The sequence below is a fragment of the Morchella sextelata genome (assembly GCF_020137385.1).
Source record: "Morchella sextelata strain SCLS chromosome Unknown scls_6, whole genome shotgun sequence".
Lineage (NCBI taxonomy): Eukaryota > Fungi > Ascomycota > Pezizomycetes > Pezizales > Morchellaceae > Morchella > Morchella sextelata.
Window position 1 is genome coordinate 1674255 of NW_025408621.1, and position 14968 is coordinate 1689222.

The 14968-nt window shown below is 45.5% G+C and overlaps 6 protein-coding genes across 6 annotated transcripts; 4 read left to right on the plus strand and 2 right to left on the minus strand.

Moving 5' to 3' along the window:
- Positions 1–246: 246 nt before the first annotated feature.
- Positions 247–2957, plus strand: H6S33_011557 (uncharacterized protein; the record flags this gene model as incomplete). Its single annotated transcript, XM_044842932.1, has 4 exons — positions 247–364; positions 461–574; positions 635–2739; positions 2802–2957. 4 exons carry the CDS (start codon positions 247–249, stop codon positions 2955–2957), a joined length of 2493 nt encoding a protein of 830 aa, XP_044696325.1.
- A 1354-nt stretch (positions 2958–4311) lies between these two features.
- H6S33_011558 (uncharacterized protein) lies at positions 4312–4590 on the plus strand (the record flags this gene model as incomplete). Its single annotated transcript, XM_044842933.1, has 1 exon — positions 4312–4590. One exon carries the CDS (start codon positions 4312–4314, stop codon positions 4588–4590), a length of 279 nt encoding a protein of 92 aa, XP_044696326.1.
- Positions 4591–4929: 339 nt separating this feature from the next.
- H6S33_011559 (uncharacterized protein) lies at positions 4930–6674 on the minus strand (the record flags this gene model as incomplete). Its single annotated transcript, XM_044842934.1, has 8 exons — positions 4930–4959; positions 5021–5141; positions 5197–5800; positions 5870–5901; positions 5982–6298; positions 6376–6421; positions 6481–6490; positions 6581–6674. 8 exons carry the CDS (start codon positions 6672–6674, stop codon positions 4930–4932), a joined length of 1254 nt encoding a protein of 417 aa, XP_044696327.1.
- Positions 6675–7091: 417 nt separating this feature from the next.
- H6S33_011560 (uncharacterized protein) lies at positions 7092–7836 on the minus strand (the record flags this gene model as incomplete). The annotated part of the gene is made up of 4 exons (XM_044842935.1): positions 7092–7162; positions 7221–7286; positions 7349–7645; positions 7743–7836. 4 exons carry the CDS (start codon positions 7834–7836, stop codon positions 7092–7094), a joined length of 528 nt encoding a protein of 175 aa, XP_044696328.1.
- Positions 7837–8835: 999 nt separating this feature from the next.
- Positions 8836–9212, plus strand: H6S33_011561 (uncharacterized protein; the record flags this gene model as incomplete). The annotated part of the gene is made up of 3 exons (XM_044842936.1): positions 8836–8886; positions 8955–9018; positions 9082–9212. 3 exons carry the CDS (start codon positions 8836–8838, stop codon positions 9210–9212), a joined length of 246 nt encoding a protein of 81 aa, XP_044696329.1.
- A 3266-nt stretch (positions 9213–12478) lies between these two features.
- Positions 12479–13778, plus strand: H6S33_011562 (uncharacterized protein; the record flags this gene model as incomplete). The annotated part of the gene is made up of 6 exons (XM_044842938.1): positions 12479–12485; positions 12551–12570; positions 12624–12906; positions 13155–13301; positions 13390–13450; positions 13586–13778. The coding sequence occupies 6 exons, from the start codon at positions 12479–12481 to the stop codon at positions 13776–13778; spliced, it is 711 nt and encodes a 236-aa protein (XP_044696330.1).
- Between the last annotated feature and the right edge of the window lie 1190 nt (positions 13779–14968).

Here is a 14968-nt window from a genome sequence, read left to right on the forward strand (position 1 = left end):
CGACTGCATATTGGAACTTGCGCCGCACACTGCAGCAGTCACATTTCGATCCATATACTTAACTGATCATCAAAGGTTCTTACTTAACATCCCATCTATACTAAGAGGGGCCCATTCCGCAGACGCTGGATGTCTTTTTGGGTTCATTAAGCCCCGTACAACAGTTACTATTTGTCTTGTGGCCTTAACATTTATTAAGGAGCGGACTATCATCTATAGCTCACTATTTGATCCATTACTTTCAAAATGGCAACCGCCGTGCGAGAAAGCTATTTCCCAGCAATAAAGTGCTCAATGTGTAATGCAGACGTTGAAATTACACAGCTAGGCGACCATGTATGTGCTGGTGCAGGTTCAGTTCAAGGTATATTTCAATCCTCAATAACTTTATTCGCATTGTGCTTCTGTTTATTATATACCCAACCAGTTAGTATATTAACTAACGGCCTGTCTACAACAGAGGCGCCAAAATCGCCAAAACCTAGCATTTTCCCGTTATTCAAAGGAAAATCAACGAAAATTACGCAAGCGCAAAAGCTTGCTAGTCTCCCCAAGATTGATCCTGTCACAGCAAGTATGATTTCAGCAAATGGGGATAGATTTTACAGAAAACTAGAAGTTCTAACAAGTGTAGATCAAACTTACCAAGGACGCGACACACTTACACCTTCAAGCAGTACTACTGGATCAGCACGATCCCCGCCTACACCCAAAGATGGCCAGCCTTTACGAACACCCATTCACGGTAGCCCCTCTCTGTCACCTAATCCTCAACGATCTTACACTGCAAGGAAGGGCTCGTCGGCGTCGTCGTCAATTTACAACATAGATAGCCCGTTTCCTCCATTCAAGTCATCGATTTCGCCTATGAGCCCACATGCACAACCAAGAATCAGCGCAGACAGGGAGTTTTACCCCAGTCAAGTTCCAGCGTCGCCGATAGCTATCAATAACAGGACTGTATCTTCAAGGATTAACAACATTGCGCCAGGGCCATTTGGCGTTAACCATAGCAATACTAGTAGAGATCGGGTTCATGATGTTCTACCAGTCGCTGCATCAAGTTTCCCAGAAAGGGGGTCTTCTAAGGCTGCAAGGGCGAACATCGAAGCGTTCCCAATGTACCCTGAGATGGAGGACGAAAGAATGAAACGGAGGGACCAGATTGAGAGGGGTGAATATTCGGCATCTCGACGAGAGGGAAGAGACAGGGATAGGGGAAGGGAGCAAGATTACGATGTTCCTCGGCGAATGCCCACCTCTGGTTCTGACCATTCAAGCAGGGCTAGCAGCAAGGCAAGGAGATCTCAATCCCCGGGATCTAGACAACCGCCAAAGGAACGAAACGCGCCACCTATCCCAATCCCGTCACTTGGGTTCGGAAAGCGGGGAGGGAAAATTTCAGATGGGCAGGATGCGTCTTCTAGCAACCCATCAAGGTACTCAGACACAGGCCCTAGCAACCCCAAGGTTGAGGTACTACGGCCGGAGACCCGCGCAAACACTTTCCCAGAGGTGGGCCATAAGCGAACACCTAGCAGCGGTAGGGTTCCGCCCCATCCAGGTATAGGATTACCAAGATCCCCAGCTGTGACAGTTGGCGGGCACAAAAAGAACAATTCTTCATCGAATTTATCGAAGGTTCCGCCTACTGGTCCATTGCCGAAGATACCAGATGAACCTGCCGGTAAACGAGAGTCCCGTCCACGAAGACAGCCGTCACTAGGATCAAACAAACTGGGAGCAGACGTGCCCAGGAGTGCTCTAACTGATGAAGCAGTCTCTCTCCCATCGTCGCGGAGACTCTCTCCACCCAACCCACATGAATATTCGGATTTTTCGATAGCAAACCCATATGAGCTTGATACGCCAGCAGAATCTTCAAACGTCCCAAGCCCTTCAATGTCCAGCAACGCCTCTTCAATATTCTCCCATCGCTCAGAGCGCTCATCGGCTTCTGCGACATCCAGCCCACCAACGCCTGATGTTAACAATGCTTTGAGATCCAGTGGCCCCAGACATGAGAAGGAAAGGAGAGCGCCTGCAAATACCATCAGGATAGGGGGTGGTGGATTTAACGATATTGATGGACTTATGAAGGAGTTGCAAATTTCAATGCACGATCTAGCACCTACTCCTGTGCAGGAGCGATTTGAGGAGCGACTTGAGGAGCGATCTCTTCCAGTTCCCCGCGAAAAGGTTAGGGCATCGTCCCGTGATCGTCAGGGTTCTCCCCCACAGCCTGCACCCTTAAAGCGCCAACCACCTCCGCCGGGAGTTTACCAAGAGCCACCGGCTAGGCCGAGTCGGGAACCGTCGCAGACACGCCCTTTGAATATTCAAAGAAACCGTACACCTCCACCGCCTGCGCCTCGACCGGTAGATGAATTGTTTATGGACGTGCGGTCCAAGCCGCAGCAGCAGCAGGAGAGATCACGCCGTCCGGCAGTATCAAAGGGCCCTTGCCGGGGTTGTGGAGAGGAGATTTTTGGAAAGTCGATTTCTTCGGCAGATGGCCGACTTACAGGCCGCTACCATAAGGCTTGTTTTGTCTGCCAAGATTGCCGAAAGCCATTTGAATCGGCGGAATTTTATGTGCACGACAATTTACCGTACTGCGAGCGCCATTACCACCAGAGAAATCAGTCACTTTGCCCCACCTGTGACACAGGTATTGAGGGGCCTTGTTTAGAGACTGAGTGGCATGAGAGATACCATCCCACATGCTTCTCTTGCTCTGTATGTTTTCCCTACTCCTATTTAAAGGGATCTGCATTTTTTCTGACTAATTTTTTCAATAGGAATGTGCATGTTCTCTTGGCGGTGACTACTTTGAGTTTAATGGAAGACCTTACTGCGAACAACACGCATACCAAATGCAGAAAGGCAACAACAGCCTTGGAATAAACCACATGGCTAAGATGGAAAGACGAAAAACGAGGTTGACGTTTATGTGAGGGGTGATTTGATTGTTAATGTAAAAAGGGGTCATGGATTATGCATGGGTGCGGGGGATTGATTGATTATTGATTGATTAAAAAAGAGGAGTTTTTGTTTGGGTAAGACTCCTTAGGGAGCGGTCTGCGCTTTTTTCTTTTCGTCCTGATTTATTGGGTCTGGTGCCATCCTTTTGCTTGACGTTTTCTAGCGTTTTATTTTCCTTCCCTCTGATTCCTTCTTATGAGATTCCTTTACTTCTTTAGTTACCCTTATACTTTCTCTTCGCTACTCTTATTACTTTCTTCCTCTGGAAGCTTTTGTTCATATGTTCATTTCTCTTCTCATCATGTGTCGATGCATGCATTCACCTATCTAGTCTATGATGCCACACGCCACAATGTACTCACTCTCGCACTGCGATGAAGTAATAGTAATTTTAGTATAGTCTTGAATTACAATTGAGCCTTACCATTTATAACTTGCCGGTACCTACTTGTTGATAACGAAGAAGTGTCCGGTCAGTTGGAAGTTTCGCTCACCGAGGTGCACCCTGAGTAAGCTTGCGCCCAGACCGAGTGATGGTTCATGATGACAAGGATCCTTTAATTTCTTTTCTGTGACGTATGTGCGTTGGTTATTGTGAAACGCATCCTATGCAGAATATTAATTCAAGTGAAACTGGTAGGCACTTCGGTGTGGGGGTATTCGGATTTCATAATGGGGTGATTGTGGTTGGTGTTTTGTGCTCCAGCAACTGGAAATAGCGGGGAAGCTTTGATAAGTGCTCTGAGACCATACTAAACATTGAGCACCTTAATTCGATACAGGTCATATCTTACTTACATCAATATGCCGTGCTTGAGATTTAGCCGTCGTTTTGAAAAGCAACTGTGGTTTCGGTTACATATGTACAATTAGATCACTAAGCCGTATTCGGCCCCAAAATAACTACTGTTGATAGAGTACATGCCAAAATATATGTAGAACGAATGAGCCTCTGAATAGGTACCCACTCCAGTCCATCATGATCAATCAAGCCTCTATTATCCACTCGTCCGACGTCGTCAATAGAGTTACATCTTGCTAGATTTAGTCGCCTTGCCAAGACTCAGACTAAGCAAGTTCCCTTCTAGTCAATTGTCATGCACGATCACTCGATCGTCCCCTACGTCATAACCCCATAATGCTTCCGAGGTTAAGGTATAAGATCAAGCAAGACAAGTGACAGCTATTTGTCCAGAGTACTTATTTACCCCAATTCCCCTTTAATTCTCTACTTCTCCCTAAACTTACATATATATCGATTCAACTCAATTGCCTCCAAAAAACAACCTTTTAAAAACGAACCCCCCAGTAGTAGCCATTATCAAAATGCTCCGCACAACCCACCGCGCCCTCCTGCTCCACACCCCCCTGCGCGTGATCTCCCAAAAGCGCTTCTACGACGACCTCAAAAAAAATCCGCACGCAACTGAAAAGACGCACACACTCGACATACAGTCCGACGCCTCCAAGCGGGGGATGAAGGAGCGCGAAGAGAGCCTCCACAGCAGCGGGGCCCAGAACAAGAAGAAAGACCCCAAAAAGGAGCATCCCGAAGCACCAGGACCAATTATCGGGATGCAGGATGAGAGGGGGCAGAGTGAGTAGTTACCTGTGGTTGTGTTTAGTTTTGCAAGTTTTGTGTTTGGTGATTGCATTTCTAATCCATGTGCTTTGGTCATTTTGCGCGCGCGCGATATGCAGAAAATGGTAACTAAATATTTGGGTGATGGTAGAGGTTTGAAGTGGTGACCATGATGAGATGATGGAACAATATATGGCTGAGTTGGGCGGGGGTTCATGTACTAGTATATAGCAGATTTCTTTGGGATGATCGAACAGATTTATAATTTTTTATTGATATTTTTTGTTCCTGTGGTCGTTTATATCCTACCCTTCTCCCTCGGCCGGATAATGCGCGTACTACAACTGCAGTGTGTCGAAAAATTAAGCCCTTCCCACCCTAAATGATAATATCTATTCCACAAACCAAAATCAGTAAAAATTATAATAGTGAACAGGTAGAATGGCCACCTACATCATTCTTCCCAATCTCGACGATATCTGTCTCAGCAACTCTTACGCCGCCAACACCCTCGATATAGGCAATTGGCACATCACCCATAATCTTCTTCGCCGCGTCTCTCACCGTGGTATTTCTATCACCTCTGTCAATACTCACCAACTTTCTCCATATAAAGAGAATAGACTTACTTATTGACCAAAACACAGTCCCTAAACACACCACCACTTGATCCTGTCCCCGAGGTGAACGAGTTCATATTCCTGACTGGGAACACAGGCACCAAACCCAACAACTTTGCCGCTCTGCTCAACACCTGCACCACACCCGTACTTCCAAACCTATACAGCACCATATCCTTTAAGTTTTCGATACGTGCCTTCAGTTTCTCGTCCATCTCCTTTAGGCCGCCACCCTCTGGATCCCCTTCGCTTATCAGATCTTCCCTTGTATCGACAAACTCACTGCCCTCGGTATATTTAACATATCCCTGCTTGGCAAGCTTGCGCAGGAACACCTCCGAGATAGCACTAGTGAGGACAATGCTGTCCGGGGGCTGCTTCTTCGCGATCTTGGCAATGTTCTTGTCGGCATCGGCGTGGTCGATCTTGTTGAGTGCGCAGACGGTAGGGAACTTCTCGTCGATGAAGCCGTTGACGACTTTCTCGACCGTTTCGTTGTCCCATGACTCAAGGGGTGTCTTGAGGGCGAGGCGGTCGAGCGTACGCTGGACCATGGCGGTGGTAGAGCCGTAACCGGAGAATTGGTTTTGGAGGGTATCGGCAGCATTGGCTTCTAGTAGGGGGTAAGAGATACGGAAGAACTACAGATATAAGAAACAGATGAGTACAGGGAGAGGCTTACTGAGAGCTATATGCCTTCGTTTTATCCCACCCCTAGAGCACACAAACACAGGTAAGCAAATCATTGGCTTGTGAAAGCCCGTGAATGATACATAACATGAAGAACTACTCACCACTTCGTCATGAGATTCCCCAGCACCCATTGTACAATCTCCTCTCTTAACCAGATAATATCCTGACTCGGATCATACCCCCTTGTAACCTTGCCCTCTGCGTCAGTAGTCCCACTTACATCCACCACATGCACCAGTGCATCTGCATGTCTCAAGTCGTCCAAGAAGCGATTCCCAAGTCCTCTTCCTTCGTGCGCGCCTGGGACGAGTCCCGCGACATCGAGGAGCTCTATGGGGACTGAGCGCTTGCCGTCGTGGCATGAGCCATAATTAGGCTTGCAGACGTCTGCCTTGTCGAAGCGCACACATGCACAGTCCTGGAGTGGCAATGAATGACAGGGTCTTGAGCTTAGGTGTGGGTTTCGCGCGCGGAGGGACTGTTGTGTGGACGTACGACTTGAAGATAGCCAATTGCTCTTTGGGGATCGATTGTCGTGAATCTAGAGGGATTCGTGAGTTTATGGGATTACAGGAGGCCCTGGATATCAGTGGTACTTACGGGAAGTTCCCTATGTGGAGTGGAAATGATAGTTAACAAGCTGTCTAGTTCTAGATCTACATGCTATGAGATCTCAAGGCTGGCGCGCGCAGCTACTTACCAACTTTTGAAGTCGCATCTGTTAACGAGTTGAGCATTGTCGACTTGCCACTCGACGGCTTGCCCACCAGACCGATTAGAGGATCGCGAGGCATTCTGATGTGTTTGACGTGAAGAAAACTAAAAAAGAATCGGAAATTCAATATACGGAAAACGCCGTGAAGGTCAGGAAGAAAGAAGTCGTGAGGCGGGGTAATTTATGGAACTGTCAGTTTCCAAAACAGGAAGCAACGTTCTGAGCCTCTCGACTTTTTTGTTTTTTTTTCTGCTGCCAAGGGCCGTGGCAACGTCATTTTTGCTAAGCATTACAACAAAAAAGAAGAGCTCTTGGGAAATCCTTAATTGCGAACTAACTATCATGCAATAGTGCAATAGAGTACAGAAAAGAAAGAAATAAGACTATGCATGGTATCTCCAATCCCCAATCCCCAAACACCTAATTTAAAGAAAGAAGAGACATTAAAACAGTCGTTATAGTTTGTTCATAGGAAAACCAGTTTCCTCATGATAATTTACTTCTGGAGATCAGCTTCGACTCCACGCTGTGAAGTCTTTCCCTTGTCGTGCTGGGTGTTGAAGTCGGCTAAGAAAACATTAGTAACAATCTAACAAAGGTATTGTTAGTGCGAATAGTAGCTTACTTTGAGCTTCCTTGTTTCCAACGATACCAGAAGCAACGCTTCCAATAGTTCCAGTAACACGGTTCACTAAATTATAATTAATATATATTACTATAGTAAAACCAAAAAACAACTCAATGGATACTAACCAACGCCAGAAGCGAAGTCTGCAACCTGACCAGCGGCTTCCTTTCCTTGTCCCTCGGAGTTTTGCTGTCGGCCTTCACGTCTCAGGTTATCTGACCCAACAGCGTTTCCGACAAACTCCTTTCCGCTACCAATCAATTGATCAGCCTTTCCATCGCGACGGTTCTTGTTGTCGATAGTGGCAGCACCGGAGGATGAGAGGTTGAATGGACCAGCCTTGGCACTGGCGTGGGAGGCATCGTGCTCAAGATCGGCGTGGGCCTTCCTGTTATCGGCAGCTTGTTGGTCGGCGGGGTTTCCTGGACCATTATTAGCATGGCACTTTTAATGAAGACATGAAGCTTCGATGCAATAAAGATATAATGTTTGAGGATATAATATGTGGATAGAACTCACCAGTAAGACTACCAACTGCGTTCTGGACAGCAGCAACGCCGCTGTCGATGTAGGACTTGACAGTTGAGGGTTGAGTGTTATCAACTCCAGACATTTTGAAGTTGTTTTTTTAAAAAAAAGTCGTAGAGTTTAAAAAGGGTTTACGATATTAATGGCTTGATGTTTAAGTTGAATGTTTGTTTGCGTTGATATTTGATGATGAGGGAAACTCTAATTCCGGGGCAGACTCCAGTCTTTATATCCACATCTCCATGAACTCTATTCAGGGATAACCACATGCAAAAACCCTTAATATTCTTTCTTGGAATATCGTTTTGGGGAGACGCGTTTATCCTATGACATCATCTTCCTACTTTACGTCATAAAATTTGCCAAGCATTACCCTTGCACACCTCCACAGCCAAGGCAAAAGCACAGTGCACCCGCGCCACACAAAATAATGACGTCCTGCCACACTATTTTACTATTTACTACCAGCAAGGAAACTAGCCAACTAGAAACTCCCGTGCCCAGTTTTGCACAAGATAGTTAAAATCTAGACTGTGGGAATAAACCACTCAAAGACACCGGCGCTACCTACACCACCCTACTTCACCCGCCCAGGGCAGAAATAAGAGATCACGATGGTAGATTAACCCTGCGGGAAATCTCAGGGATCCTAGGGATCAACATCGTTGCCTGGTTTGTGATACTCTAAACTCTAGAGCTAGAGTCTTGAGCCTATGGAGAAGTTGGAAATGCACACGGTTGTTCCTGGAAGCAGTGGTGCTACCTACTTCACCCCTTTGTTCAGCTACCCCACATACCCACATATGCGGGTCTCATACCTACAATCGTGATTACCATTTTTGCTGTTTGCAGCATCATCGGAATCTAAGCTCAATTGCAAGACGTCATTGTCTATGTTCGTAGTTCCCTCAAGAGCTCTCTAAGTACCAGAGCCGGCCCCAAAATGTGTATATAAAGAGCTCTAAATTCCCCTCTTCAACGAATACTCTCATCATCACAATCATACAAACATCCTCACTACTACCACATTCCTCAAACAACAAATACTTTTCCCCTCACCAAACCACTCAAACTATAAACCACAATGTCTGACTTCGGCCGCAAAGATATGTCCACCAAGGCTAAGGAGGAGCTCGTAAGTCCAGCACTCAACCCTTCAATTTGTATCAAAAGGCCATTCTTTTAACATTCGTCCTCTTATAGACCCCCGACAACTCCAAGTCCGTCTTTCAACAAACCAAGGAGACCCTCACCGACGCTGCTGACCGTAAGCACTTCCTTATCCCGCATATCTTCTATAATAGCTGCTGATATCATGACTATATATTAGGTGTTGCTGGAGCTTTGAACCCCGACAGTAACAAGAGCACCACTCAGAGTACTTTTGACAAGACAAGAAGGGAGAAGGATGCCCACACCGAGGGACCTGTTGATAAGACCAAGAATGCTCTTGGATTGTAGATTTTGATGGATGGCGCTTTTCTCTTTTCTTTTTCAATCGGTTGAATGAATTGATGGGTTTATTTTTTGTTGTATTGTTGTCTTTATGATATCTACTCTACAATAACACGCTTTTATTTGAATACAATTACATGGGACTTGAGCGATGTGATGGACAGTGATCGTCAGGCAACAAACTGTTGCGAAACGCCCTGGTAAATTTTGGCCTCGCGCGTTGTTCCGTGAGCCGAATCGAGTGACCATTTATGATCCAACGACCGTTTAGTACACACCCACTTATTCTACCTGCACAACCACATGTAAAACTGCCGCCACCAAGTTCGCCCAATAAGGCCGGATGCGGGAAAGTACCCAGAAAGAGCTTGGTACATTGTAGAGTCATCCAGGCGCATGCTTTTTATTCACAGCACCAATGGCTCCTACTTCCGAACGAGGAGTGATGAAGTGTTTTCAGTGCCTTATTATCCGCCTTATAAGGAGTTATAAGTTGTAAACTCACTTGAAAAATATCAGAGCCTGTTTGATCAAAGAAGCGGTTAGAGTTAGAGACCATTACTATCCCATAAACCGTCGAAACCATGCTGACACCTCTTCGATAAATGCCAAGAGGTAGCTAAAGCCAATGGGTTTTATGGTTTTTGTTGATCTTTTACCCAATTGTGCTATGGCTTTCGGTCTCACATTAGGGGTGTCAGCATGGGATAATTGAGAAGCTTCGTAGATGGCCGATATATGTGCTCGTGGATTTGGTTTTCGATGAATAATATCTACGGCGACAGGACTGGAGGGCGGTCGGAGAACAGTCTTGTAGATATAGAGCTGCAAGCCTAGATAATCCATCGTTCCTCATCCACCCCAGGACCCACTAATTGGATAAACCTGGGGACTATTTCGCCCTCAAGCCAACTTATCAAGCCCAATTAGTATCAAAAAGATATTTAATAGGTCAATGCAAACCATACGGCAGGTATTTATCGAAGCCTCGTGATGAGAACGCTCTGCGGGTTATTTCTCTGAACCTAGTACCTTTCAGACCTCTGATAACATCATTGTGGCTTATTCTGAGCCAAAGTGTCGAAATATAATATGCATCGTTTCAATGCGTATGGTGGGGGGCGATTGTTGTTTTGCAGTACCGCCATAACTCGATAAATTGGCTAGCTTCCAGAGATCAAAATTACTTGTATGGGAAACTTCTGATGCAGATCGATGCTATTCAACCAATCACTCGAGCGATAATCCCTCGCCGGGGATGGCCAATTTTTCGAGTTTTAGCGGTATTTGTAGTAGGCGAGTTATGGTAGTAGTGACGACCGAAAAGCTATACACTTGATCGCACTAGGTCTGGTTAAGGGGACTCATTCTTATGGGTCTGTCGCGCCCTTCAAGAAACGGTCGTCACAAGGTGGGTCGATCGAGTGATGCTTCATGATAGCCTTTGACATAGTATGCTGGGGTGTCGAACAGCAACAGATTCTGAGCTTTCTTCTAGTCAGTTAATCAGCGATTTCCATTTCTTCTACATCATGAAATGGCTCACCGAATGAATTTTGGGGAAAAATCTTCACAGTTGTGACAGAATAAAGAAGTAAGGGCGTTCGTTCCTCGCACAAGGAGCTAATGAATTGGGATCTATCTAAGAATGCATGCAACGGGAACAGCAGGTCTTGGCCAGCGGTGTTGCTGTCGTTCTTGGCTAAGCTACAAACCTAGGGCAGTAGCTTAGCACCCCAAATTGCTTTAACCAGGATCACATATGCGGCGAACGGACTGGAGGATGAGCTACTGTGAGTATTTTTCTATTTTAGGTACAATTCAACATCTAAATACCAAAGCTTTTCTAAGCCTCATGAGAGTTTTGACACTTTTGACATTTGCAAAATTCTCTACCCGGTAAATCCATATGAGCTAACACATATGGTAAGTCTGCCCCAGTGTTGGGAAACGTTTGCCCTCCTTAAAGTGAGCACTTTGACGTTGGACGTGAAAAAGGATAGATAAACGCTAAGGCGGTGGGCATGAATAGAGAGACATCCGAAGATGCACTGGAAGCATTGTTACTATTTTTTCGGTCCCGAACACAGAAAAGTCCTTTACTCTGGCCTGGCTACTCACTCAACCGCAGAGTCCTAATTTTGTTACTATATATGTGTAGATCTGAGACTTTATTGATGCTGTTGCTAAACCCCTTGGCTACGGCTGCGATTTGATTGGGATGTGCACTCCCCCGGTATTGAAAGCCTAACCTTGCCCTCATTATCAGAAAACCCGTCGATATTCATTGACTCCTCCAAAAGTAGCTATCAAAGTCATGAGGCCCATAAAGCAATCTGCCATGGGCCGGAGTTGATATAGCTAGACGCCAGGTCCGATTTAAGAAACACAAACAAAGCTAGGCACCTTGTTATTTCCTCCCTCCACATCGATCTTTACAGTTACGATCACATTCCTACGATGCGGACCCCTCTATAAATCCTGGTGGTTTTCATACTCCTAGTCGTTGTTTTTCAGTCTCGGCCTGGATGTCGTCGACGTCGTTCGATTTGGTGCGGTGGTTAAATTACGTGCCAAGGACTGCCAAGGTTCGACTTCAAATTCCACAAATCACGGACTGCAGCGATATTGACACTGAATTCGACCGGTGGGTACCGATGGGAAACGAGATGCCCCTATTCGCAACTGTGTAAACAACAGAGAATAAGGGTGAAGTTATGATTTGTTTCCTCTGCAGAGTAACTGGGTACGTAGTACTGTTTGGTAGATCTTATGATGCTGGGGTCCGTCGAATATCATGTAAATAAACCAATTTTAATATGGCCCCCCCTTTTCTCGGGGATCCGTGAAGCCTTTCCTTTTCCCGGTCTTTTTGTTCGTTTCCGGAGCCTTGCCTCGTCTCCCATCCAATCTTCTACAACCCTCAACACCACAGACATCGATCGCATCTCTCCCCACTTCGCTGCCCGCCATAGCCAATTGTCCGCCTAAGCATCACCACACTCTCCCATAACAGCAGCACGCTCCTGATCTGCCTAGTGTACGTTAGCTGTCACCAAACCCCGTTCTCGAACAGTTCCACAGCTGTTGTCGCAGCAACGCCTAGCCCATCTTAAGGCTTCTAACTCGGTGCCTAAGACTTGTTTTGACTCTTCGATCTCTACTGGAAACGAACTCTACTCCTCACATATCCCACACCCACCGAGTAGAAGCTCCATACCACTCACTCACTTACCCTTCAACACTGCTTAAGTAGCAGAAACACATTCAAGATGGGAGGTAAGTCTCGGAGTTCTAGCTGCACCAACATGGCGATGATCATAAAGCTAACTGTCGTGCTACAGTCCAAGTATCAAAGATTATGGTACATTCCGAACGTGTAAACAAACCCTACAAATCCATGCTGACATCTTCTAGGGAAAAATATTCGGAACGAAGGAGATGAGGTTACTGATGTTGGGATTGGACGCGGCTGGCAAAACGAGTAAGCCCTCAAATCACGTGCAAAAGGAGGAGGAGGACCCCACGCTGACATTGTTACTAGCAATACTCTACAAGCTCAAGCTTGATCAAGATGTTACAACGATTCCGACAGTCGGTTTTAATGTGGAAACGGTAACATACAAGAACGTCAAGTTCAACGTTTGGGATGTTGGTGGTCAGGACAAGATTAGGCCTCTCTGGCGTCACTATTTCTCCGGTAGGCTCACTTCGTGCATGCATCTGCTAACTATATCAATATGAGAAGCGTTGCAAAATGGCTAGGTTACGCTAAGTACCCAGACAACGCCATGATATCTTGATGGAAGCCCCTCATGACCAAACGAATGTTTCTTTAAACACTGTTTCGTTGCGTTTCTGTCATCGGCGTAATCTAATCGTTTTGCAACCCTCAAGATGTTGATATGGAAATTTGCAGAGGAATTATAACTAAAAAGTTTTTTACAGGAACCCAAGGATTGATCTTCGTTATCGACAGCCACGACCGTGATCGGATCGACGAGGCTCGACAGGAACTCCACAGGATCATCTCTGATCGTGAAATGAAGGAGTCCTTACTATTGGTCTTCGCCAATAAGCAAGACATTCCTGGATGTACGTTTCCATAATTCTTCAATTCATTGGATGGATATAACACCATGTTTCAGAATTCGTTGACGGCTAATGTGTTTCATATTTTTAGGCATGCCCCCGTCGGAGGTTACTGAGAAGCTCCAGTTACACAAACTCAAAGATAGAGTTTGGTATGTGGTCCCGAGTTGCGCAACTACTGGCGAGGGTTTGTTTGAAGGATTGGTGAGTTTAACCCGTGCTGCAAAATCTGAAGTGCTGTTTCAGTACCCATCTCAGGGCCTTTGCTGATTGATATCTTTCTAAAGGGTTGGCTATCCAACAATGTCAAAACACAAGCTCCCGCTCGCAAATAATCGGTATCAACTTCCTCTTGTTCGTGATCGGCAGAAATCAACGGCAGCAAAAAGTTACCGAAAAGGCGCCGCAGAGGCAAAACCAGCAGACCTTTCTTTTAAAAGGTTGGTATATCTGCATCAGCAAGGGGAATGGTGTGCATAATTGGGTTGTATGATTACAAAGGAGGTTCTTATGCCCCTATATTGCGAGAGAGCAGGCATCTTTCCAGCGGTGTCTTCACTCATCTTTTTTGTTTTCCTTTTATTGGTCATGCTTGGGGTGTTCATTTTTTTTCCTAATTCCTTTGTCTTTTTTTTGTCTGGGAGCCTTGATATCATTGCTTTAACATACTGCTCTTTTAATTCATGAAGTCACGGGTGTTTTTCTTCTTCTTTTCATCATGTTACTCTTACCCCATCCCCTTCCACCGAAACCACTATGCGCCTGCCTCTGAGCGCCCTGGATTAAAGCTTACACACGAAGCCTATCCATTATTTCCTTGTTCCGCCTTTATATGCTTGCTATCTCATCCTATCTATGCGTGTCTCCTACTAAAGATACCTTTGTTGCTTTTACCCAGTCCTGTTTCGTAAAATTTACTACCATACCCCAGATCGGTGGTATTAATGTGTAGTTTAAAATACCCAAGGAGACGCGCATTTTAAAAAGCGTGATTTGAGTGTTTTCCCCCCCCCCTCTTGTTGAAGTTGCTTTGGTGAAGGATATTGAAATTCGAGGAAGTTTTTTTTTTTTGAGAGAGAGCTAGAGATGGTGATGCCTTGCGTAATATTTGAAAAACATACATAATTCTCCAGCTGCTAAGCTTGAGCTTATTCTTATTAGCGTTGCTCTACGTAGCCAGGTCATTGGGCATCACTCATATGTTGCGATTGCCTACGCATGCTGCATGCAGCTGCAGCTGGTGCTTGATTGTGTACTAATTACATAGATTGCTGTACTATTGAGCCATAAAGATATATTGGCGTTCCTATTGCATAGATATGACTTAGTTGGGTTGCGCTTGATTGGTTAGATGCTCGCCCATCAATCTATTGGAAGGCTGCTGTTGTCTGGGTTCACTAGCTTTTCGAATTCCTAGTAGTGCGAGTAAATCAAGGGCCGATGATCCACTTCTCGCTCATGGCTGTTGTACGGAAACCATAGAGTTCATGTTTTTCACAGTGCAATCCGGATTATCTAGCTCTAGAACATATGTGAGATTTAGTATAAAAGTACTATCTGAATGTGCATACTCTCAATGTAATTTTATATATAGACATACCGAGTATGCAATATGCGACTAATTACATGAAGGAGCCAAACAAACAATATCATGATCAATTCGAACCAGA